At 40.5% G+C, this 27,668-nt stretch overlaps 1 protein-coding gene across 1 annotated transcript in view; it reads left to right on the forward strand.

The window, feature by feature from the left end:
• The first annotated feature begins 1,639 nt into the window (after window positions 1–1,639).
• Window positions 1,640–27,668, forward strand: part of LOC141146061 (meprin A subunit beta-like) — a 72,157-nt gene continuing 46,128 nt past the window's right edge. Inside the window, exons 1-6 of the mRNA XM_073632824.1 lie at window positions 1,640–1,705; window positions 5,160–5,240; window positions 21,177–21,195; window positions 24,296–24,343; window positions 24,437–24,477; window positions 26,952–27,030. Of these exons, the coding sequence (XP_073488925.1) occupies window positions 1,640–1,705; window positions 5,160–5,240; window positions 21,177–21,195; window positions 24,296–24,343; window positions 24,437–24,477; window positions 26,952–27,030 (334 nt within the window). The remainder of the gene's footprint in view (window positions 1,706–5,159; window positions 5,241–21,176; window positions 21,196–24,295; window positions 24,344–24,436; window positions 24,478–26,951; window positions 27,031–27,668) is intronic.

A 27,668-nucleotide genomic window follows, 5' to 3' on the forward strand; every position in this document is an offset into this window, starting at 1 on the left:
GCATTTACGCTGATCACCTTTTTACAGATATATTCGCTGTCATTGTGCAGCGGCTTTGCAGTTAGTTCTGAAAATTAGGTGCCAATGTCAGGATACAATGTCCTGCTTGGGGGGGGGGATTCTTCCATATACTTTGTGTGGATGGAGGTATCTATTAGTTTCTTTTCCTAGTTTCATGGTTGAATAAAGACACTAGTCCATCCAGTTCAACCTGTGTAGGTGTATGTGTGTCAGTGTCGATAATCATTTCCCATATCCCTGTATGTTGTGTTCACTAAGATGCAAGTCCACAAGTCTTTTAAAACTACAAATACTTCCCGCTGACACCACCAATTGTGGAAGAGAGTTCCACATCCTCATTGCCCTGACAGTGAAAAACCCCCTACGCAGCTTAAGGTTAAACTACTTCTCTTCCAATTTCATTGTGTGTCTTCTTACACTCCTTGAGACTGAATAGTTTTATTCCTATGCTGGGATCACCATTGAGATATTTGTATACCGCTATCATATGTCCTCTCAAGCGTTTGTTCTCCAGGGATAATAAGTTTAGTGTATGAGTTTTATAAAGTGGCAGGATTATCGTTTTATCTCTGGAGTAAATTCCCCTTTTTATGCATGCTAATAGTCTGCTGGCTTGCTGCAGCTTGGCATTGCATTGCATGTCTTCTACTAGGACCCCCAGAGCTTTCTCTATCCTGGATTCCCCCAGAGGTTCTCCCGTAGTGAGTAATTAGCATTTATATTTTTAGCCCCCAGGTGCATTACTTTACATTTTTCAACATTAACAACTTCATCAATATTGGGCACTATCACCCCCTTCCTGCCTAGGCCAATTTTCAGGTGTCAGTGCTGTCACACTTTGAATGCAATTGTGCAGTCATGCAACACTGTACCCAAATGGTGGTATTTAAGCACTACTGGATTTTTAATTTTTTGGTAAAAAAAATGTAAAAAAAGAAAAAGGCAGAAAATGTAAAAAAAAAAAAACGCTTTTCTTAGTTTCTGTTAGAATTTTTTTTTAATAAGTACGTTTTTCCCTTCAATGATGTGCACTGATGGGCATTGATAGGCTGCTCTGATGGGCACTGATGAGACGGCACTAAAGGGCACTGATGAGGTGGCACTGATGAGGAGGCACTAATATGGAGCACTGATATGCAGCACTGATGAGCACTGATAGGTGGCACTTATGGGTAATGATAGGTGGCACAGATAGGTGGCACTGAAAGGCAGCACTGATGGGCACTGATAGGTGGCACTTATGGACAATGATAGGCAGCACTGATGGGCACTGATGAGCAGGCATTCATGGGCACTGAAAGGCATCACTGACTGGCATCACTGATGAGCACTGATTGTCATCACTGATGGGCACTGATTGGCATCACTGCTGGGCATTGTTGGGGCTGCACTGATAATCAGGGCCCTAATGATCAGGGCCCTGATTATCTGTACAGGTCTCCCCTGTGAGGAAATGCCACTGATCGGCTCTCCTCTCCTCACACGCTGTCAGTGTGAGAAGAGGAGAGCCGATAACCAGCATTTCCTTGTTTACATGTGATCAGCTGTGATTGGACACAGCTGATCACAAGGGTAAAGACCCTCGTCATCGGCTCTTTACCGAGATCAGGGTTTTGCCATGTCCCAGGGTACGCAGTACGCAAAGGATCGCCATGCTGCATGCCCCTGCAGGCGCTCATGTGCGGTAAGAGAGGGGCGATGTCATATGACATCTTACCAAAACGAGAGACACCCGTCACCATAATTTGTCTTAACAGCGGGCGGGAAGTGGTTAAACCTCATTTGTCATGTAGTTGTCCACCTCATTATTTCATTCAGGTCTTCTTGTAAAGTTTCTATATCCTGATGTGAAGTTTTTGCCCTGCCTATTTTTGTGTCATCAGCAAAAACTGAGATCAAGCTATTTATGCTGACCTTTATATCATGAATATGTATATGAATAAATTGAACAGAATCGGTCCCAATTGGTTTTTCATTCAATCAGAGGGTTTGGCCAGCTTCATTTTGTGATAAGCTCTGACTTAGAAGAGAGGGTGTATAGGGGGATGGCTGCACGTTTTTTTTTTTTTATATCTATTATTCTTTTAATGACCGTTAATGCAAGGGGCCAACCTTTATCCAAATGATCATTAATATAAGAGGGCATCCTTCTTGCACCTGAACACCAATATATGAGGGCATACTTTCTGCCCCTGAAGACCAAGGAAGGGAGGTCTTCACCTTCCAACTGAACATCAGTGTAAGGAGACATTACTCTTCCCACTGACCACCAAGGTAATGGGGGAATATTTCTTTTTATTGATCACCAATGTAAGCAGGTATATAAGAAGGATGTTTTACTTGCATGATCACAAATATAAAGGGCTCTTCTCCACTGGCCACCACTGTCAGAGGAAATTCGTCTTGGACCACCAATGTGAGAGATGCTTCAATGCATTTTGGCAAAGTGGTGAAATTGTACTGAAATCTCCTGATTTTTGCTGAAATGTCAGGGAAATAAAAACACTCGATTTTGTTCATCCCTAGTTCAGAATAAACAGATCGATTTTTCTACAGGCAGTCATCCTAACCACCTTAATACCCGCATTTTACATCCCTTCCTTTCAAGGAAATTGTTTGGTTCACAGGCCTGTGATAGTTTGGCTGACAATTACTCAGTCACACAGCACTGTACCCAAATTAGTTTTATGCCATTTGTTTTAAGAAAGACAGCGATTCCTTTTGGTTCTATTTATTAACCACTGTGCTTTTTTTTTGTTTTACTTTAAAAAGGCAAAAAAGATTAAGCATTAAAAAAAAAAAATCATAACTTCTATTTTAAAACATATCAATTGAAAATGGCAATTGAAAATTTTCACCCATATTTTTTGGAAATAAAGAAACATGCTGCTATTAAGATAGTTAAGCTCGGCCTAATTTTTAAATGCCACCCACTGAAGCCAAGCATGCCTTCCATTATTAGTGGAAGAAAGTTTACCAGAGGATGAAGGTGCATTGCACTGATATTTCATTGTGTGCAATGGCTAGATGTCCATGACAAACTCAGAACATTTTAATCCAGCCCAAAACAACCCACAATCATTCATAGTCAATGACATTTTAAAACAACCCACTCCACGAGCCGTCATTGGCAGTCAACGGTAGCATAAGCTCCCCCAACAAAACTGGTGGTCAGTAACAATTAAAGGTCCTTACAAACCAATCCCACAATCATTTTTTCGCTAATGACTCTTTAAACCCTCAGTAACATTTTGAATTGTAGCCTTCTACTGCAGCCTGAATGACTTAATGAATGGGTTCATTTGTTAAATCCTCTTCCTTTCAATTTCTTCATTGTGATATGAAGGTGCCTGGTGCAGGCTCTCCTGTTTTGGACCGAACAGAACCGCTCGGTACTCTTGTTTCTGTCCCCCTGGCCAAATTAACCTTCGATGTAAAAGTGTGCACACTCAATCACAAATCACTGACACAGACACGTTCAGTAAGTTTGGTACTTCTGCCCTTTACTTCCTGGGCTCGGGATAATATACCGAGAGACGGATATTTCATTATCAAATCAAATATCAAATAAGACAAGCGTGTACAAACCACAAATTATACATATTCATTATTGTGACGAAATGTAAGCTTTGCTGGGTTATATCTGTATAAGGAAATAGCAGACTATCATAGCTAAATATGGTGTCTTATTTTCAGTTCCTATTTCTCTTGAGTGTAGTCTCATAGGCCTGAAAATAGGTGCAATCTTCTTTTTAACTTTGTTCTTTGTTCTTTAACTCTTGTTCTGTATCACATGAAGGGGGAAGCTGGCAGACATCTAATTTGAGCATGGTTAAGGCTAATAGCTGGTTATAAGAAAATAAGCACTTACATCTATATGGTTATGAGAAATAGGCATTTCACAATAACACTCATAATCACATTCCATTACACTCCAAAAAAAACAACGATACTGTATAAATTTGCGATCTCTGTGACTGGTCATCACAGCGATCACAAGGCACAGAGCCACTGCAATTGGCTCTGTACTTTTTTCCTATGCTCTCAGCTGTCTAATGCATGTGCATGCTCACCAATATAAACAAAATTGCCATATTTTAACAGCTTGTCAGAATAGCTGCCCCCTCCCCATCAGCCATTTTACTATAATGGCCTGTGGCAGGTTGGTTAAGAAAAGTTACTGTAATTTGAAGACACCCATTCCTTCAAACTAGTATCTACGTTGGGCATATTTGATTACATTTGATCGTCTCCTCCTCTCATGCTCGTTTCCAGGATTTCTCCAGAGCCTCTCCCATCCCCTGGAACTCGCTACCTCCACCTGTTCGGCTATCCCCTACTCTTGCTACCTTCAGGCGATCCCTGAAAACTCATCTCTTCAGGAAAGTCTATCATGTCTCTAACTAATCTTTTACCACTTCCATCAGCTCATTCCCCACAGTTACAACCTTTTGTACCACCTGCCCCACCCTATTAGATTGAAAGCTTTTATGAGCAGGGCCCTCTAACCCTCTTGTATTTTATTGTATTATAACTGTATTGTCTCCCTTTTATATTGTAAAGTGCTGCATAAACTGTTGGTGCTATATAAATCCTGTATAATAATAATAATAATTACACAATTTCTGTACAATCTCCTCTAGAGTTGACAAAACTATAAAATGTTAGGTTCTACCTAATCAATCCATTAAATTTGAATCTGAAGAGATAGGCCCTCATACAGCTTAACCATTGGTAGAACTAAAGTAAATTGTACCATCAGATTGCAAAGGATATCTTTGGCTTAATGACATTAGAAGGCGACCAAATATTCTAATCTGACCTCAGTCCTAAATTTACCTGCTGATCTTTCTTGCATCTTAAATTCTTAGGTTATATCTCTCTAAAAAATAATTTACAAAATAGTGATAACACAACTCCACAGCAATTTACATTTTTATGTTTCAAAGTAAAACTTTTCCTAAACTAGATTTAAGAACCATAACACAAATTACTAGTATATAGCGTAGTGAAGTCCAAGGGTCTATTGAGATGGGTAAACTGTAACAGACAAGTCATATAATGGGACAAAGTACAAAATTATGATAAAATCTTGGTTATATTAAGGTAAAAAGTGAACAGATACCACTCTCCACTAGGAAATACACAGCAGGAGAGCTGCCATGGAGTTACTTACTGTTCCGCTGTGTTTACTCCTTGTTTATTCTACCATTGGACTGGTAAGTTAAATAATTGTTTCTCTTTATTCATTTAGATAAAATAAGTTACCCATCAACCTGTAGCAAGCAACACATTTAATAATCAAACATATCACAGACAAATGCATTATAGTTTCCAACAATTTTACTGAAACTAGATTGAACTGTTTTAAAATCTCAGCATCTCATGTGATATATTTAATAAAATATACAGTGCCTTGCAAAAGTATTCACCCCCTTGGCGTTTTACCTATTTTGTTACATTGCAGCCTTTAGTTGAATGTTTTTTTTTTATCTGAATTATATGTGATGGATCAGAACACAATAGTCTAAGTTGGTGAAGTAAAATTAGAACAATATATACATAAAACAATTTTTCAGAAATAAAAAACTGATAGTTGACATGTGCGTATGTATTCACCCCCTTTGTTATGAAGCCCATAAAAAGCTCTGCAACCAATTACCTTCAGAAGTCACATAATTAGTGCAATGATGTCCACCTGTGTGCAATCTAAGTGTCACGTGATCTGTCATTACATATACACACCTTTTTGAAAGGCCCCAGAGGCTGCAACACCTAAGCAAGAGGCACCATTAACCAAACACTGCCATGAAGACCAAGGAACTCTCCAAACAAGTAAGGGACAATGTTGTTGAGAAGTACAAGTCAGGGTTATAAAAAAATATCCAAATCTGGTGAATAGTTATGCACATTTTTTCTGTTATTTTGTCCTATTTGTTGTTTGCTTCACAATAAAAAAAATCTTCAAAGTTGTGGGCATGTTCTGTAAATTAAATGATGAAAATCCTCAAACAATCTATGTTAATTCCAGGTTGTGAGGAAAGAAAACATGAAAAATGTCAAGGGGGTAGTGAATACTTTTGCAAGGCACTGTAAGTGAAATTTATAGACAGAATCAGACTAATCAGAGATCGTTACACATTTGTTTTAATGTAGGGATTTCACATGATGACCTCTATGACATTGGTTTGTTTGACCAGGAGCTCTATGTATATGGGTGGTCTTAAAGGATAAGTTCACCTTTACAAAAAATAATAAATGCATTATTTGCAGGTGAAAAAATATGCATTTTTTTGTTTTTTTTGTTAGGGACCTGTAAAGCATCGCACCCATAATCAACAGATGATGGGTGTAATGCCATGATCCTGCAGACTGTCTGTGTACCTGTCTGCCCGTACCTCTGATATGTGTGGGCAGTTACAGGAAGTTCAATGAACTACCACAGCACTCAACAGTGCCATGGTAGTTTATTGAGAACTACAAGCCGACAGTTGCCGGACCTTGTGGTATTCACATTCATGTGGGCGGGTTGGTAAAGCCCCACATGGCCATGTCTTTTTTAGATTGTGACAGCTAGCTGGGGGAGAACTTCCCCCACTAGCTGTCCCACTAGCTGTTAAAAAACGGGGTGCATATATTAACATGTTATACATTAAACCCTGAATATGGGTGTAACATGTAACATGTTACAAAAGGTGAACTTATCCTTTAAAGGTTTTTTTTTAATATGATATAAAGCAATCTGTCCATAATCTGCTGGTAGAGGTTTAGGATAGAACTGGACATTTAGACTGTGTATATATGCATGTCTGTGTATGGACATCACAGCAAATTAGGCAGAATGTTAATACTGATTCAGATTTGGACTTTCATATTTAAAAAAAAAGCTGTCAAAGTGCTAGTTTGATTTTCAATCATATGTAGAAACAATGCTACCTAATTGCACTTAGTGAAGCTATAAGTAGGTAACTTAGTCTTTAGTCTTAAGTAGTTGTAAGAATTGTCATGTGAACAGACCAGTGAAAGATATCGGGGAAGTGAAGAAAGTGCAGAGAAGGGCAACTAAACTGATAAGAGGCATGGAGGAGCTCAGCTATGAGGAAAAATTAGAGGAACTGAATCTATTCCCTCTTGAGAAGAGGAGAATAAGGGGGATATGATCAATATGTACAAATACATAAGTGGTGCATATCATGAACTTGGTGCTGAGTTATTCACTTTAGGGTCATCACAGAGGACTAGGGGGCACGCTTTACGTCTAGAAGAAAAAAGATTTAATCTCCAAATACAAAAAGGTTTCTTCACAGTAAGAGCTGTGAAAATAGACTCTCTCCAAAGGTGGTTCTGGCCAGCTCAGTCGATTGCTTTAAAAAAGGCTTGGATTCTTTCCTAAATGTACACAATATAACTGGGTAGTAACATTTATTGTTAAAGTTGATCCAGGGAAGTTTCTGTTAAAAAAAAAAAAAGTTGATCCAGGGAAAATCTGATTGCCTCTCGGGGGATAAGGAAGGAATTTTTTCCCCTGCTGTAGCAAATTGGAGCATGCTTTCCTGGGGGTTTTTGCCTTCCCCTGGATCAACTGTGGGTGTAGGTTTGTGTATATGGGATTGTATTTTTTAATTTTTTTTGGTTGAACTTGATGGACTTGTGTCTTTTTTCAACCTGACTAACTATGTAAGTGTAGGTTAAATTATCATAAACACTAAACATTGTATTATTAAACTTTTTCTGTACTTCTCTGGATGGTCGCTGCATGAATACGTGTATATTCTGGTTTATATAATGCCTGGAACGTTTTTATATAATGACTGGGTTTACATGACAACAACTGATTTGACAGCCTATAGAAGTAAGCATGTAAAAAAGTGTTGTGCTACCCCCAAAGGAGCCGATGGTTGAATGGAACCTTCTGATGCTCCCAGTGATGACCAGCCCTATACCTGGACCTGACTATCACCGGAACACCAGTTAACAGTGGAATGGGATTTGCTGAGACAAGAATAAGCTCTAAAAGCAAGGTTGGGATAGGCAAATGTAAAAAAACAAATGTCAGCATAATATCAAATATAGGCACCATTAATGTCAGATCACAGGACAAAAGACTTAGGAGAATGGCCTATTTATCATCTTCAGGCTTGACCTATACCATTGGCCAATGGAAAATTTAGCTACAATCCTGCTGGCATTTGGGCCTTTTTCATCCTGGTGAAGTGCTCACTCTCTCAACAGAAAATATTTGTAATCCACAGAGTAACCAAATAGTCCCTCCTGGGCAGAATCCCTCTCTCAGTGGCACAGAAAATGGCAACCAAAGAACACATAATGGTGGCCAATATCCCTCTCACTATAGAGGGATTCTGATGATATTTCTCCAGGCACAGATGCTCCTCATTAAATTATGAGGATGCAGATTTCAGCTACGCTGTTTGACCTCTAACAGGATGATGTCTCTGTGATATTAGTGGCTAGATGGGGTCAGAAAAAGGCAGCCCACAAGGCCCTGGGCCTCCCTCGCAAGCCTGCCACTCCTCAGCGACCTGTAAAACCTTAATCTTTTGGCTGTGTCCTATATTGCTAAGCCACTGAACTTCTCTGTACAGTCAGTGCCTTGGCACAGTTCACATCTCTGCAGCTCTGAGTCTTTAGCACACACAGCAACAGCTCTGATCTCTACAGCTTGATTCTCAGGACAGCAGCACAGTACACAGCAGCAATATGTTGTTTCCCCCTTTATTAGAAATCATTGGTATACAGCAGAATGTTACAAATTTAAGGCTGAACCCAAGATTTACATTTGGTCTTGCACAGTTGTTTAGGCTCCTCTTCTTTACTAAGTTTTCTTAGTCCAATTTTCACTGCACACTGTGAGCTTCCCACAGCACACATTAGAAACTGCAGTAGGTCAGATAAAGTCTGCCTTATTTCGAGGCTGCAGAATGTCCAGCATCATCTAGTCCTTCCACCATAGATAGACATTCTCTGGCCCACCTTTTCAACTACTGTATTTGTTATTTTTATCATGGAGGCTCAGCATGACATGTAGATGTTTCCTAGGGTCAGGCTGGGAAACGTCCACTCCGCCAGACTTACCCCCTACTATCAAGGCATTTTAATATTTGCATAACTCCTCCCAAGAGCCTTGCCACTGTTTTCATCAGGAATGAGGGCCCTTGGGAAAATCAAAAGTTCCATAGAAACACCCAAGGATTAAAAAGGAGGATATACATTCTAGCTATTCATTTGTTTATACATTGAATGGCTAATCATGTAAGGGGGAATTAAAAAAAAAGAAAAAAGATTGTGCTGATGTGAGGGCAGGCCAGGAAAAGAAAATTACAGTAAGTACTGGTAACATTTTTCCATTTTCCTGGCCAGCCTCACGTCAGCACACAATGGGATTTGATTTAGCTGATATAGGGTGGCATAACAAAAAGAGTCGAAAAATAACTGGTAATGCTGCTTTAGTAAATATTTTATTTTGCTTGGAAGGGTGTTGACAACACTGTGTTTCCAAAATTTGATGCACAAGCCGCTGTGACATCTAAACTGTAATGTCTTGCAAAGGTTTCGGAGGAGCTCCAACTAGCAGTCCTGCATATGTCTTCAACTGATATTTTAGCAGAAGCTGCCCATGAGGCTGCCACCCCTCTTGTTGAATGAGCTATAATAACCTGTAGAGGCGTCATCCCCTGTATCTCATATGTGAGGCTTATCACCTTGGTGATCCAGGTAGCTTTGATTCTAGCTGATGCCGCATCTTCTCTTCTAGGTCCTGATGGCAGGATGAACAAGGTATCCATTTTGCGCATCTATAGAGAGTAGTTTAAGTAGGTTGAAAATAAGTTGACCATGTCCAATGGTCTGAGATCTAGTTCCTCCGCTTGTCTCGGCGGTTGCGTGAAGCTGGGTAGGACTGCCTCCCAATTTACATGGAACTTGGAAACCACCTTAGCGGTTAAGGCTGGCGAGGGCCTTAGGATCACTTTGTCCAGGAGAATGATGCAAAAAGGATCTTTGCAACATAGAGCTGCCAGCTCTGATGTTATGGCTGTGAGGAAAATCAGCTTGACTGTCAGGAACCATAGTGGGCATGTCTCCGCAGGCACGAATGGGTGTTACAGCAAAGCTTTTAGCACTGTGCCCAAGTCCCAGGCTGGGAACAGGGACTTCCTTGGTGATCTTATTCTTATGGCCGCTCTGAGAAACTGCTTTATTAGCAGCTCGTCTGCCCACGTGTGGCCTGTGAAGCAAGACAAGGCTGACACCTGCACCTTTATGGTGTTGTATGCTAAGCCCATACTTAGAGCTGACTGTAAAAACTCCAGCACCTGCCCAATGTTTGCGGACAATGGGGCAAATTTTTGTTGTAAAGCAAAAGCTGTAAATTTTCTCCAAATCCTGGTGTATGTGGCATTAGTTGTGGCCCTTCTTGACTTCAATAGTGTCGAGATTACCTCCTCTGAGATGCCCTGAGACTGCAGTCTGGCTGATTCAACAGCCATGCTGTCAGTTGCGATCTGCCTGGGTTGGGGTGACACCATTGGTCCTGCTGTAGGAGGTCCCTCTTCAGCAGCAGCCATATTGGGGGAACTGCAGCCATCTGCAGGAGCAGTGGGAACCATGGCCTTTGTGGCCAGAAGGGTAGGATTGCAATTGCAATTTTTAATAGGGTTTTCATTATCAGAGGTACTGGTGGGAAAAGGTAGACTAGGGGAAATTCCCACGGGATTGAGAAGGCATCTTGAGCTAGTGCTTCATTGCAGTGGAATCTTGACACAAACTGGGGTACCTGTGCATTCCATGGGGTCGCCATCAGATCTACCGAGGGTGTACCGCACCTGTAAAAGATTGTTTTCAGATAGTCCTTGTTGAGTGCCCACTCGTTTTTGTTGGGAAAATCCTGACTCAGATGGTCTGCTATGTAGTTTTGACTGCCTGGAATGTAGGCTGCCGTCAAGGCTTCCCCATGTGCCTCGGCCCAGACGAATATCTCAGTTGCCAACTGCAGCAGTGGCAAGCTCTTGGTTGCTCCCTGTTTGGTTATATAAGCGACCGACGTCTGGTTATCCAACATAATCTTGACCTGAGCTCCCTGAATCAGGTTCTCGAATGTCAGTAGCACTAGGTATGCTGCCTGTAACTCCAACAGGTTGGAGTGTCTGATCTCCATCCTGCTCCATTTGCCTTGAACCCGTCTGCTGAGGCAATGAGCACCCCACCCCCGTAGACTGGCATCCGAGGTTATCTGGATCCAATCTCCAAGACTGAGAGGCATGCCCCACGACAGAGTTCCTGGAGCTATCCACCACGCCAAGCCCTGGCAGATCCGTTTTGGTATGAAGATTTTTTGGTGGAGTGATACGCCATCCCACTGGTTCAGAAACGATGTTTGGAATGCCCTTATATGGAATCTTGCTGAGGGAACATCTGGGGTTGCTGCGGTAAACATTCCCAGAAGCGTCATACAGTCCCTCGCCGACAGCGACAAGGACGCCTTCACGCTGTTCACGCAGGCTACTAGCTCGGCTATCCTGCGATGTGGTAGCAAGACCTGCCCTTTGCTTCTGTTGAAAACAAGCCCTAGGTACTCCATCTCTTGGGAGGGAATCAACTGGCTCTTCTGCTTGTTGATAAACCAGCCGAATTCGGATAGAATTTTCAGCACTACTTCGATTTATGCCGTTATCTCCTCGCTTGCACAGGCCATTACCAAGATGTCATCTAAGTAGTGGAAAATTTTAATGCCCCTCAAACGTATAACAGCAATGGTAGCTAGCAAGATCTTGGAAAAGACTTGAGGTGCTGTGCTGATTGCGAAGGGCAGACATTTCAACTGGAAATGATCTTCCCCTATCATGAATCTCAGGTATCTTTGGTGATGCCTGTTGATTGGGACATGAAGGTAGGCACCTGCTAAATCGACTGATATTAGCCAGTCCCCGGGTTGCAGAATTGATATAACTGTAAATATTGATTCCATTTTGTCATTTTTGTCTTGGAATCGATGTAGTAGTTTAGAGATCTTAGGGGGGATGGGTGGCCAACTTGGGGGGGATGGGCGGCCAACCCGTCAAAAGGACTTCTCCGGTTTCTTAGCGGTCTGAGCGGCCTTAGACTTCACGTTCCAAAGAAAGGAGCTTTGTGAGCCTCTCCATTGGGTCTCGTATATTCTCGGCCTGGTCTATATGACCTGGCCTCCTGCACCCTTCTGAACTCTGATTGGCCTGACCGAGTGGTTTGCTGTCTCCTTTTGGGTCTCTGTGGTAGCAGACCCGACTTCCCTCCAGTAGCTCATTTAATAGCTTCCTCCAGGGTGTCCCCGAACAGCATCTTGCCCTTGTATGGAATGTTACAAAGTGCCTGTTTCGAGATACTGTCTGCCACCCAATGGCGTAACCATAGGACCCTTTTCGCCGTTACTGAAAACGTCAAAATTCTTGCGAGCAGTTTTACCACGTCTATAGAGGTTTCTGCCAAAAAGGCAGCTGAGAGATTAAGTTCCTCTATTGCCGAAATGATTCTGGCCATCTCTACGTCAGACTTCAGGGCCGTCTCCACATTTGTGACCCAGGCCTTCAGAGCCCTGGAGATCGAGGTTAGAGCTATGGCCGGGCAGTAAGCTGCGGCAGCAGTTAAATAGATCTTCTTTAGATCTGTGTCTGTGTTTCTGTCCATCGGGTCTCTGAAGGTTGTAGAATCATGCAATGGCAGAGACACCTGCCTTGCTAAGCACTGCAAGGTCACATCTACCCCTGGAGGTGACTCCCAAAAGGCAGCATCTGGGGTGTTAAATGGGTATAATCTCAAAAAGCGATTTTGTACGTTTGCCTTCCTTTTTGGCTTTCCCCATTCCTCATTTAATAATTTGCGGATCTCCGTAAGAACGGGTAGGTTGCCCCTTGCCTTTTCAAGTTAGGGAAATATCTTTTAATTTTTTCCAGAGGCTGAGTGTCTTGTTCCCAGTCTATGGCCTCCTTCACTGCTACAATGTAAGAGTCTATGAGTTGGAAGTCAAATATTCTGGCGGTTCAACAGAGTCTGAAGAATCTCCTGAAGATATTTCAAGCCCCGGTGTCGAGTCTCGCTTCTGCTTAGATGCGTTCTTGGCTCTAGGCTTAGTCCCGGAGGCACTTACGCCTGCGACCACTTGCATACTCTCCATCACCACCTCCTGAATATAGTCCTTTATCCTACATGCCTCTGTTTCTCTATCTGTGGCTACATCTCTTATGCATTCTGCGCACAAGAGTTTCTCAGGGGCGGATGGCGCTGAACAGGCCCAGCAGAGGCCTTCAGGGGGACGGCCTCTTGTCGCACTTGATTGTGGCCCCTGTAGACCCCTCCTACCTTTCCAAAGAACTTTGTGCACTTTGGGGCTGTAGTGAGCTCATACTACAGCAACAAAAGACAGGATATAGAAATAAGAAAAAAGAAGTTCCTATTCTATCGCTTTTTTTTTTTTTTTTTTTTTACTGGCTCTTTAAAGGAAATAACTTTACCTTAATACTGGATATGGAGTCACTCGGGGTGGCAGCAGGTTTGTATGGTATCTAAAAAGCTGTAAACACATGGCTCAGTAAACACTGACAAAGCCCAGCCACCCCTCCCCCTCTGTGAAGGAAACTCACCAGTACACTTCCCTCACTAGCTGTGGCAAACAGCACTGGAGCTTCTGGCTCTCCAGGCTTTATGGTGAGCATTACTAGGTGATGCCTGACACCTCCGTCTCCACAGCCCCACCCCCTGTGAGGTCATCACTGACCGACAGAAAACACAGGGGAGGTGGCCGGTGCAGCTCCTAGGGAGCAGGAAAGGAAAGCACGATACTACAGCAACACCACAGCCTTAAATGGTAAGGCCTTAGTAAGCCTTAGTATGCCCGCATGGCTCCTGCACATAGAGCGTCCAGTGTGCTAAAACTACCTTTATTGTTCTGGACCTTCCGATCCCAGGAGAGGCTTGAACCTGGGTGGGTAGGTTCGGTAGGGGGGTGTAGTCTAATCCACAAGCATGGTGGTCTGTAGTCCGACCAAAAAAAAGGAACAAGGGCGGGGGAGGAGGGGCTCCCTTTTATCAGCTAAGAGAAGGTGGTACTGAGAGACTGGAGGAAGGGGTTAACCCATTGTGTGCTGACGTGAGGCTGGCCAGGAAAATTTGTTATTCACAACATCACCAAGTAAAAATGAAGGAAAAATGCCTAAAAAAAAAACAGCCACCAAAACTCAAAACTGTTAAGCTGACATATATTAATTATTTTCTTTTGGGTTTAAATATGCTTTAATACAAGGAAGGGTGACAGGGAAGCATGCTTGGTTCCTAAAGTTTATGTAAACCCCAACAAGGAATTTCTCTTAATTGTTCCCTTCTGTTAAATATTCCACTGCAAGCATTTTGTTATATCTGTTCAATATGTGCAAAATGTACTGTGTGCTTTTCACACTTCCTGTGTTATCACAAGAAACCTAATTAGCCCTCCCAGTTCTTATCTTGAGACTACAGAGCAGATCAGATACTTCTTCCAGCCCTGAAAAGCAGGCCATAGATGTATTGAATCTTGGCCGGTTCAGCAGCCGAGATTCAATCTATCTATGGGCAGGCTGGTTGTATTGGAGTCAATCCATTGATTGGATTTTTTTGCACGCGATCACTCCTGGCATTTTTGTGTTCTGCTGGCAGGGAAGGTTCTCTGACATTGACTGTTTTGATGGGGGGGGGGATCGAGTGGTTTTCTGAAAATTGTGCGGTATATCTTGCTTGATAAAGATCTGTTCCTTTGTATGTACTTGTGGTCGAAAGAAGAGGCTGAACATCGCACCCACCATCCACCATCCAATGCTAAAAAAACAACAAATGCATATTTTTTTTATTAATTAGTAGGGCTATTATGGACTTAACGTTTAAGTATACAATATTGTAGTATCATTTACAATTACTATACAATCATTCTTTGTAAAAGTCACTAATACATTGTTGCTGCACTCATTCAATATTTCTTAGCAGCAGACTGAGTGCTGTAACAAGGTGTCAGTAGATTTTGGTCAACATTGCTGCAGAGAAAAGCACAAACAATTGCATTAAATAGTACATGATAAAGTGATAAATATGGTCTTTACTATTAATAAGGGCACCATCCATTTCCTAGAACTATTTAGAGATGAAAATGTTTTTATTATGTCAACGTATAAGACAATAGCTCAAGACACAACAGTAATAAAATAAACAGTAAGTCAGCATCAATGGCTATCACCCATAGCATGATCTATACAAATCAAAAATATATATTCTAGACTGAGAGTTGGGTCGTATTTGCTAGAACTATTTAAAACACAAACTTACATTTTGCTAACCTCTTAATTTACTTGTATAAACTGGTATTAATTTTAAAAGCATCTAGACTCTTGAACCCCTCCTAATGTACACATCAAAGCGTTCCTGAGATTTTCCCTGCCTGTTTATAAGGCGTCAGTACAGTATTTAATGCTTGTGACATTAAAGCGGAGTTCCACTCAAAAGTGGAACTTACGCTCGTTGTACTCCTCCCCCCCCTCCGGTGCCATATTTGAAACCTTTCAGGGGGGGGGGGGGGACAGGATACCTGTCCTTCACAGGTATCCTGTTCCCACTTCTGGGAGCCTCAGCCGTGGGTATTGTCGTCACCGCCCGGGCTCCCTCCTCCTTCCCCAGCCTCTGGGCCAGTAGGAGAGAGGAGCAGAGCTTTGTGCATGCACAGTAGGGTTCCTGTCGTGAAGTCGTAAGGCTACACTGCCGGATTCCCTTACTCACAATGGAGACGACATGCACCCGACAGCTGATGGAAACATCAGCTGCTGTGCCGACATCGCTGGACTCCAGGACAGGTATATGTCCGATTATTAAAAGTCAGCAGTATGTGCAGCTGCTGGCTTTTAATTTTTGCAGCGGTTGGCAGACCTCCTCTTTAAGTAGCTTTTCTAAAAAATAATTTAAAAAAATTTCTAACATTACTTGGTCATTTGTCTAAACTATTTCTTTTCCTCAGACCTCTCAGTGTTGCAATGGGGTTGATTTACTAAAGGCAAATCCACTTTGCACTACAAGTGCACTAGGAAGTGCAGTCGCTGTAGATCTGAGGCGCAGATTTGAAATGAGGGGAAGCTCTGCTGATTTTATCATCCAATCATGTACAGGCAAAAATGCTGTTTTTTCTTTTTCTTGCATGCCCCCCTCAGATCTACAGCGACTGCACTTCCAAGTGCACTTGTAGTGCAAAGTGGATTTGCCATTAGTAAATAAACCCCAATGTGTTATTGAAATACCCTACGTTATAAATGTTGGAATGTATCAACATTTGAAAAAAAAAATAAATTTAAAGTTGAAAATAAAATGTATTTTCCAAATATAACCTATATGGTATGTTGGCCATTACCAGGGGAACACAACATTTGAACTCTCTTATTTGTGATATGATCATACTTCAATAGAAAAACTTGAAATCTGAAGACCCGTGGTGTGCCGGCAAATATCTACACTGTGTCATGTATGATCCACTTTCCAGCTGGTGTTTGCTGCAGCACCCAATATCCTAGTGCCTTTTTCAGAAATGTGTGCAATGAGAATATTGATAGTTATCTGGGAAAATAACCAGTCGCTTGCTGAAGGGTGTGAAGATGACACACTTCTCCAGCTTAAATAGTGCAATTCCCCTATGTCCTTGTTGATCCCTTCAGAAAGAACTAGTATGGAAACATCAGTGTGTTGTTGGACACAGGCCAATTCTACATAACAGGAGTCCTGCAGCATGCCAAATAGGTCCAGGAAGATCCGAGAAACACAAACAAAAAAGAAGAGATAGTAGCACGGGATCCTCATTAGTATCTGGATATATATTTATTCAACATTAAAAAAGCACCCTTACATGTTAAAACCTTGACATTCTGTGTAGGTAGTGGATCAGACCACTTCAGAGTTGTTTAGATGTGTCAGAAGTTCACTCTTTATGGACTAAATAAAGGATTTGGAATTAGAGTCTTATACCTGGATGTTTGCTCTGTTATTTTCCCACTTACCTCTAATGTAACTGAATCAGAGTGATCATTCAACCAATGCTTTAAATATTTTATTATTTTCCCATTTTGTTGGGACTCTCAGGTACAGTAAATGTGGAAAGTTACTGGCTTTCTGCTTTTAAAAAGTTAGGTGGTACTTTTGACCAAAGCCTCCTACCAATTCAAATGTCTTGCACATCCACCAATTCCCAAATTGCAGGATAGCAGATGATTCTCTTAATTTTTTTTTCTCCAGAGATAAATTATACCATATATTGATTATACAACTATCTCAAATAGCAAGGTCAAATTACATTTATTCAACAAGAGTTTATAATCGCCTAGGGTCACCTTATGTAATCAACATGATTACATGTTGATGTGACTACAACATTTCATGTTACAGCAGGCAATAACCTTGCCTGATAAAGAACAATAAAAGGAGCAATTAACACAGTAAGTTAGTGATAATGATTTCTCAGTTCCTGCATTTAGTATCAAGAGCTTTACAGTTGATTAAAGCTTAACACCAGTTTAAGAAACACAAGAAATATATACATGGGACCAAAGAGGTCTGAGAGGTCCTGAGGAAGCGGGGTGTCCCGTGAAACACATTGACCATATTTTAGCCAACCCTGTCAACATTCCAAATGGGATGTTTCTGAGGTATGCTGTTGGTACTATTAATTGACCTTGTATAGATGAGATGAAACTTTTTTTATGATACATACTGTATATAACAAATATGATTGTATATCTTTGTGTGTACAATAAAAACTGGTGTTATTTTAACTAGTGTTTAGTGTCTATATACTATTGGAGGTATATAAAAAGTCCCATTTTTTTTATTTTGCTGTGATTTTGAAGAGCTAATACCATCTTTGCCATATTGAGGTTTTAAAAGGGCCACCACCCATGTTTATATATATATATATATATATATATATATATATATATATATATATATATATATATACATAGGAACAGTTTACCAGCTAAAGGATATGTAATATTGTTCAGCTACTGTTGTGGTTTGGGCACCCCTGCCAGAAGGCACAGCAAAATCTGTGGCCTGACTATAGGTTATGCCTAGGATCCAATCCAGCATGTGAATGAAAAAAGAAGGGATAGCTACGAGATGAGGATAAATCTCTATTCTTCCGTGATGTTGGAATGTCCACAGTGTTAACACTGTATAAAGTAACAGAACTCTGACTGGGTCAAAGTTTTGACCTTCCCTCTTCAAGGCTGAGGGAATAATGGCATGCAAATACAAGGACAGATTCTGTTAGTTGTGCTGGCTGCAAGTAAAATAAATGTAGTGCTTACCCTTGTAGAAATCCTTGTGTTTTGGGGGTTCCCTGTTCCCAAAACCCTGTGAGCAGCACCATACTCTCTGATACACCCGGGCTGAAGAGGGGATATTTATTGCAACAAAATACATAATACTAAAATAACCAAAGAAATGGCACTAACCCCTCAACAAAAATATGTAAAACAGTAGGAAAATAAGTTGGTAATATAGTTGGTAATAAACAAATAAACCAGAGAATGACCCCAAACTCAAAATTTAGTGAGGTCCTGTCTAAGGGCAATGCTAAGATAATAGAATATCCTACTTTACACTAATTTCCAGCATGTTGAGGCTTAAATTCCGCTTCGGAGTGCTTAGATAAAGTTCTTCTAAATTGAGCATAGGCGCCTGCACTGTCCCAAGTGGATAATATTATTCCTCCGTAATAGGGTGCAGTGGGGTTTGCCCAGCAGCCTCTCACTAACGCCTGAAGATATCAGTGTTTGATGAACTGTATAGGGGCATGGCCTTTCTCGCAGTGACGTCAGATAGTACACAGATTGTGCTGACTGATGTTGAAAGCCAGCTGAGATAATTTTCTAACATTTGAGTGTATTTGCAGTGATGTCAGCATGTACAGTGGATTGTGCTGATTGATGTTAAAAGCCAGCTGAGATACCTTTAAAGCATTATGATTCTGTATTTGCGAATTTTAATAAATTATCATTTTAATGGTTTTACACTATTGGGGGCATATTTGTTTTTTATTTATGCATTCTGCCAACATTTTGGAGCAGAATGCATACTGCTCCAAAACACTCTGGGCACAGAGGAGGAGCAGAGTCATTTGGGATGTGTACATATGCTGGCCATGACCACTCATTTTCAGAGGGTCATGGTATTTTGGTAAGCTTTCACCTATATTTGACCACAATAGAATGGTGGAAGATTTTACAATAGAGGAGTGCACACTGCGATAAGGGGTTCAAACCATTACTACAGGGGACTCTTGCATTGGCATGTTGGGACTTTTCCTCTCACTGAATGAATAGTGTGTCATTTTAAAGGCACATGCACTTTAGTTTACATTTGGTGCTATATTGCTTGGGTTTATATACTGTATATTTATTGTTTTGATTAAAGTTTTTGTTACCCCAACATTTCACATTCCTTATATGTGCCTGCTGTACCATGTACTTGTATGAAAAAGTATCCTGTTCTCTTTGTATTGCTTCCTTTGTGTGAAATCCCTGGTGTTCCTGCCAGTCCCTCTGGTTTCCTATTAAAAACGGACCAAACTAAACAGGAGAGCACACTGTGGTCAGTTCTCTATCTATGCTGGGAACTCAGCCTGCTCTCCTTCAATGATCAGAGGGAAACTAATCTTCTTATAAAATAGGGATTAAAAGGTATTTATATTGGTCACTATACACAAATGTTTGCCTTTCATTTCTATTTCAAACCCAATGGGTTGTTTTACAAGGTGATTGTTTATAATCTCTTTAAAGCGGAGTTCCACTCAAAAGTGAAACTTCCACTCATCCGTCTCCTCCCCCCCTCCGGTGCCACATTAGGCACCTTTCAGGGGGAGGGGGCAAGGGGTACCTGTTTTTGACAGTTACCGTTTTCCATTTCCAGGAGGCGGGGCTGCAGCCGGTCTCTCGAACATTCGGTCCCCTCCTCCTTCCTCCACAGCCGGACCAATTAGAAAGAGCAGCGAGCTTCGTGCATGCGCAGTAGGGAACCAGCTGCGAAGCCGTTAGGCTTTACTGCTGGGTTCACTTACCAGGAATGGTAGCGGCTGCACCAGACAGCCGATCCGATGATCGGCTGGGGTGCCGACATCGCGGGCTCCCTGGATTGGTTAGTGTCCTAATGTTAAAAGTCAGCAGCTGCAATGGGGGGGGGGGGGGGGGGTGGACCTCCTCTTTAATGTGTTCAGTATTATGTTTTTCACAACATATATGTAATTATATATATATATATTTTTGGTTAGAGGGATTTATGGCTGCCTTTAGCAGTGCATTTGAATTTATGTTTGTTTTTACCAAAACATTAGGCTAGCAGCTCTGTCCTTTATAGGTGAGAGGTGTTGCAAGTGCGCTCTTTCTTATTTCAACAGATTCATATACACCTCACCAACAGTTATATAAATCTGTTACAAGTTGTGCCATTTGTTGCAGGGACGGAAGACAAATGTCTATGAGCAGTAACAGAACACACAAGGAGCATATACACCATAAAGGGGCCACAGCACTCATCAATTTTATGGGGTAAAAACACGCACTACTGACCACCAATACGTAAAAGGGCACTCACCACCAACACAATAAACAGCACTAACTCCTGACCACTGAAATCTGCAAACTATTCTGTGCCTTATATAGTCCTGACTAGGGGTGAGTTTGGGTTCAGTCTGTACCCAAAAGTTAGCTGTCATTGCAGGGCCAATAATCTGTGGACAGGAGTTTCCCCACCCTGCAGCTGCAAAAAGGCAGAGATCCTCATGATATCATTGACCTAATCTGGCCACATAGAAAAAGTTTGTTAATGGTTTTGACCTTTTACGGTCACGTGCCCATGTTAGATCAATGACATTTTTCTAAAATGACCATGTGCCAATATTTGGTCAATGATGTGACAAGCATCTTCATCCCTTTGGGTAGGTCAGCAGAAAATCTGTAATTTTATATAATTTTTAATAGTTCAAATTAATACTGATTTGTTATGTTGGCAATAATCACAATATGAATACAATGTAAACTCTGCATAATGTCCATATTTTAATATTTTTTTTAATGTTTTGTTTTGTTTCGTTTTGTTTTGTTTTCCAGGCTTTTCAGGAAATCTTAGGTAAGTGTTTGTCCTGTAGGTGAATTGATAGGTACAAAGATAGACAGATTGAGTGAGTGAAAAAGTAAGCACCCCCAATGGAAAGTAATGACTTTTTCAATATATTTGAACAGAGAAATATTAGATGGGACATTAATAAAAAGTGTCTAAGGCACGTTATATCTTAACTGGTGCACTTACCCATAGCAATTATTTAACTAGAATTTTTCTTTTTTTTAAGCTTAAAAAGCTTAAAAGATGAAACTTTAAAAGCTGATTGGCTGCACTCCTTTTGAGACAAAGATGAGATAAAGTTTGTGTTTTTTTTTTTCTTTATGTATGTCCTTTCCTATTTTTCTTCACTTACTTTTTATTGTCTGTTCTGTTTTGCCTTTGGGCAGATTCTTACTGAAGTGAAATAATGGTTACTTAAGTATAATTGTTTTTGTTGAACAGGTTGTAAAACATATTTATATTGAACTTCAAAATATTAGAAAGGATTGTCATTCTCAATCTTCTCTAATGTTGTGATATATGGGATCAAGGAGATTCAGACTATGGGATGTTTGAATGTAACCTTGCAAACTATTTATTAAAAATTAATATTTAAAAAAAAACGTTTTATTGTTTCTCCCTAGAGTTTCATTCAGAGTACAGTATAAACTAAAGGTTATATGCAGTACTTGAACAAATGACATAGATAAATGACACGTTTTATTTTCATAATCTAATCTAATTCTCATAATCTAATCATTCTCATAATCTAATCATTCTCATAATCTAAATTGAGGAAAATTCAGATTTGGAAGATAGAGAAGAGAAGTGCATCCTTTCATTTCCCACCACTACAAATCTATGAAAAAAGAATCCAGTTTTCTAGATTAGGTGCCAATGATTAGAACATTCCTAGACAGCATGCAGGTTGAAATTGAATTGCAGTATCTGATGGGGGGCCAGCGGGGCTGGCTGTAAAAATACAATAGCCGCAGTGGGAGATGCATCCATTCATTCATCTATTCATCCAATTTAACCTGCAAGGGAAGTATGCCAGGTAAAAGCATTTGCATTCTGAAAAGAACATTAAAACAAGCCTACAGTTTGCCTGCCACTGAAAATATTGGCAAAGGCCATACTTTTTGGAGCAATGTGCTGTGGACTGAAAAGAAAAGAAAAAAAAAAAGATAGAGTTGTTTGGCCACAGTTACAGTAAGATGTTTGTCACAAACCAAAGACAGTAGTTCAGAAAAAGAATCTCATATCAGCTGTGAAGCACGTACCTGGTGAAGACTGGAATGTTGTGGAGGCCTCTCTTGCACCTCCCACCTAACACTCCTGAAGGTTTAGACAGACAGTGTAAGGGCAAGAAATGGCACAAGTGCCATAGCAGCTAGCTGGTGATGTCCACTCTGTAGTTGGGTAGAGCTGGTAGTCACAGACCTCAGAACAGGATGCAGGAGCAGCTTGGCACCAGAGAGAGGGATGGAAGCAGAACCAGGAAACGAGCAGCACTCAGCGGCAACCGAGTAGCGAGGCATCGAAATAGCAGGCAAAGCAAGTCCAGGACGCAGGCCAAGGTCATTAACAGCCCAGCAACATGGTACAGAGTCAGTAGGCAGATCAGGTCCAGTAAACAAGCCGAGATCGGAGTAGTTAGGTAACAGAGCTAGAGCAGAAGCGAAGTCCAAAGGCAAGCTGGGTCATACACGAGTAAGCAGGTATAGCAGATCAGGTCTTGAGAACACAGGAACAAGCTGAAGACCATTCAGCAACTGCTCATAGTGATAGACCAGTTTAAATAAATCACTAAGACCACTAATTGGTATGTGCATGTGTTCACGCACAAGTATGTATGCAATGAACTGGCAATGTATAAGTAACAATGGTCCTTCGCTCATGAGCACAAGTGCAATGTGCACAAGCATGAGCCTGAATTCGCACTGGCCTTTTTATGCTAGAAATATGGTTTACCTCACACATGGTGGTGAAAATGTTATTGTTTGGAGTTGTCTTGCTGCTTCAAGGCCTGGCAAATTTACAGTCATGAAGTTGACCATGAATTCTCTATCGTAACATAATCAGCTTAATGAGAATATGAGGCCACCTGTCCAAAAACTGAAGTTGAACCAGAAATGGATCTTTCAACATGACAATGCTTCGAATCACACTAATAAATCCACCAAGGAATGTCTCAAAATGAAGAAATGGAGGGTTATGGACTGGCCTAGTCAAAAGCTCTGATTTTAATCCCATCCAAATAGTGAATGGAGAGGGTTGAAATTAATTTTGCATGAAGGATTGATCAAAAAGTGTCACTCTTGTGTTTTACTGAAGTATATCACCTTTATCTGTGGGCATTGTTTGAATAAGGATTGAAAGAACCACTTTAAAGTTGATGTAAACCCGATTCATGAAATTTGACCTATACTTATCTCTCTCCAAAGCACTAAGTCCTGTGTGTTTCTGCTGTTTTGTTCCTCTGTTATCAGCATGATAACCTCTGACAAGTTGTCCAAGACAGGAGATAAAAGCAGCTGAAAATTTGTGTTGTGGGAGGTTGCTATAAATAGATTAGCAGAGAGCTTGTCTTGTCACAACACAGCTCTGACAGTATCTTCCTTCTTCTACCTATGTGGAGGGGGGGTGCCTTTCCTCCATTCAGCTGTCTCCCAGTGTAAGCCAAGACATCACTCTCAGTGCTGAATGAGGAAGTGAAAATTCTAACACCATGTTAGAATTCTAAAGAATATAGTAAGCTGAATACAGCAGATATACTGTACATGTAAAACTTATGTAGGGAGATTTGTTTTATCACTGTGTATCAGCTGAGGCTGTTCACTTTACATTCATCTTAAATAAGTAGGACAGGGCAATCCTTTCCTTGAGGTGTGCATAAATAGAGATAGATAGATAGATAGATAGATAGATAGATAGATAGATAGATAGATAGATAGATAGATAGATAGATAATGTTCACAGCTCACATCAATAAATGTAATATTTTTTTTAATACTTTGTACATCAATTCATACATTATTTAATCTAAAAATATATATATATTTTTAGAAATATGTTTTTAATGTAGTTTACTGCTTTTCTGACATTAATGTATTGTATCTTACAGTTGATGTGGATGCTGGAAAAGAAAAGGACATTTTTGACATCAATCAAGGTTTGTTATAACTGTATATGTGTTTGTGTGGGAATTTTGGGCTGTAAAATCACTTGTTCAGCAGTGTACTAATGTGTTTATTTTCTTATTAAGCACAGGGACTGAATCTGTTCGAAGGAGACATCCAACTTGCTGTAAGCACACATTGATAACCTGTAATTTAGTTGCATTATTCTTTGTACCATTCAGTCTATAAAATGCCAGCCACAATTGTCTAACATTTGTTGAAAGCGATACAAAATGCGCACAACTGTAGTATGGATTGTTGAGTATATTTTTTTAATGATTTGCAAATATATCAATCGATCTTTAAATGTATATTTTACCATTGATTCTGACTTGTCTCTAAGATCTCCTTTCTTGAAATTCACAATTTTTTATGGAAATCACATTACAGATTTTGCCTGCAGTGCCACTTGTAGATTAAGCCCAGGTTCAAACTGCTGCGGGATTAAAACCGTGCGAGTTCAGCTGAACTTGCACAATTTCATTCCCGCATGTCAGTCCGGCGATTTCAGAGACATGCGGTGACTGTGAGGTTTCCTGCACAGATGTCTATTGAAATTGCACCTGAAATCGCCAAAAGTAGTTCAGAAACTACTTTTGGGAATCGGTTCAGATGGTTCCATTGCCAGCAATAGCCACCGATTTGGCATGCAATTTGACATGTCAAATTGCATCAATGTGAACCAGGGCTAAATCTGATATCATGTTCAACTTTTCACTTTTTTTCAGTTAATAAGCAAATCCATCTAAAGAATAAATAGAAAAATTTCACTAGACTGACCTTTAGTTGATTCTAAGTTGCTACTCTTTGCGCATGGTCAGTGCACTTTAAGTACATTATGTACAGTAATATGTTTGTTTATATAAATAATAATTATTATACAGGATTTATATAGCGCCAACAGTTTGCGCAGCGCTTTACAAAATGAAGGCAGACATTACAGTTACAATGCAATTTGGTATATATAAATTCCTTCATCTGTTTTGCACTTTTATTTGGCTTTTAGGGTTAACAGGGTTGCCTTTGAATAAATAACTAGCTAACAGACCCAGATATAATCTTTATCTAATAAAACCATGTGCTGTAGGTTTTAAACTAAGGAATGCCAACCTTCTAGAAGATCTGTTTATAGCCATTGTAATTATCCAATTATTTTATATAGCACCTGTCATAAAAAGCTCTTCTATGAGTTAACAGTGTTTACACATTATACCTCTAAAAGTAGTGTGAGGAAGGAAACTGAAGCTACAACTGAACTATTATTACTAGGATGTATTGTTCACTACAGTGAGTACTATATCAGGAGTCCCCAAACCCCGGACCGTGGACCAGTACCGGTACCTTGGCCTGTTAGAAACTGAACCGCAGCGCTGCAAAGCAAAAACACATTATACAACCCAATTTTTTGGTAACATATAAAAGATGATGTTACGGCAAGTAAAGAAATACCTAACATGGCACTCTTTAAAATTGTGCACGTTATGGAATGGGAACAAGCTACAATACTTAAACATCTCCATGGGCGACGCTTTACATTTTTTTACAGGTTACCAGTTTAGAGTTACAAAGGAGGCATAGAGCTAGAATTATTGCTCTCACTATAACGTTTGTGGAGATACCTCACACTGTTTACATATGTGTGCGAGACTTACATATGCGTTCGCCTCTGCGCACAAGCATTGGTGGATGGGGGAGCTTTTAAAAATATGTACTATTTATTTTATTACTTTATTTTATTTTTACACTGTCCCTTTAATTTTTTTTAAATCATTTTAATTGCTGGCACAAGATATGTAAACATTGCTTGTGATGGCAATAAATCATGACAGGTCCCCTTTATGGAGACATCTTTCCTCTACCCTTGAAAGCATAAAGATAAAGAAAAACATTGATTTCATACTTTCAGAAAAAAAAAATTGCTCTGTCTACATTTGCCCTACATTGGCTCCTAAACTATAGAGATGATTAGAAATGTTCTGGTCTCCTATCAGCTCTATGATTAGTCAGAAGAAACAACGGCTTCTGTGCCGGGCTTCCCGATCGCACCGGAGAGCCTGGAGGGGCACTGGTGGACGGTGGGAGGGGGGACAGCCAATTGGATCACTTTTAAAGGGATAGGGAATCTCCGGCTGAAAATTTTAATATGGGAGTCATGCCTTACAGCTGCAGCCATGGCCCAAGTATAACCACTTGAACACAATCACGTATATATATATGATTGTGTGGCAAGTGGTTGCGTCATCATTACCATTTTATGATGTGTGCACTTTCAATTAATGTTTTTATTATTATTATTACTACTTTACAAAAATTTATATAGTGGCAACCGTTTGTGGAGCCTTTCCAAAAAAAAATGGAGACAGTACCAGTTCTAGTCCTTCTTCAGCTCCCACTACCCAAATAAACCCATTGACCCAGATTCTACTTTTCTGAATTCAGATCAACTAAAATATGTTGTCTGGTTGCTTGGCCTGGGGTAAATGTACATCACTATTGCCCTTTGTGGTGACTGGCATGTGGTTCTGTATAATAAATAATAATGTTCATGACTTATATGAATTTAAAATAAATAAATAAATACATCTTTGCATTTTCATCTAGACAAATGAAAGAAACTCAATCATTGGTGACAATTATCGGTGGCCAATACCAGTTCCATACTACTTAGAGGACAGCTTGGGTATGTTTTTAAACAACAGATGTAGACATGTGATTGATTATATACTGTTGTGGTATATTCTGTTATATGCAGGGCTTTTTTTCAGCAGGAACGCGGGGGAACGCATTCCGGCACCTCCAGCACCGAATGTATGTAATAGCATGGGGTGTGGGGTGTGCTGGAGGGTCTATTGATGTTGGCTGCTGGGGATCTATTGTCACTGGTGGGGGATGTGATTTTGTGTGAGGGTCTATTGTTGCTGATGGGGAATCTATTGTTGCTGGGGGGGTCTTATGTTGCTGGAAGGGATCTACTGTTGAGGGAGAGGTCTATTTTTATTGGCTGCTGGAAGATCTATTGATGCTGGCTGCTGGGAGATCTGTTGTTGCTGCTGGGGAGGGGGTCTAATGTTGCTTGAGTGGATATTTTGTTACTGGGTGTGATATTTTATTGGGGTGGGTCACTGTTGCTGCAGGGAATCTATTGTTGTTGGGGTGGAGTCCATTGTTGCTGGGGGAGTCTATTGTTGTGTGGAGATCTATTGCTGGGATTCTATTGTTGCTGGCTGCAGGGGATCTATTTTACTGCTTTTCTTTTTATCATTAACATGTTCCATACAAATGATTTAGCACCACAAAATGATACTTGTTTCTGGATTC

The sequence above is a fragment of the Aquarana catesbeiana genome, linkage group LG05 (genome assembly GCF_042186555.1).
Source record: "Aquarana catesbeiana isolate 2022-GZ linkage group LG05, ASM4218655v1, whole genome shotgun sequence".
Taxonomy (NCBI): Eukaryota; Metazoa; Chordata; class Amphibia; order Anura; family Ranidae; genus Aquarana; species Aquarana catesbeiana.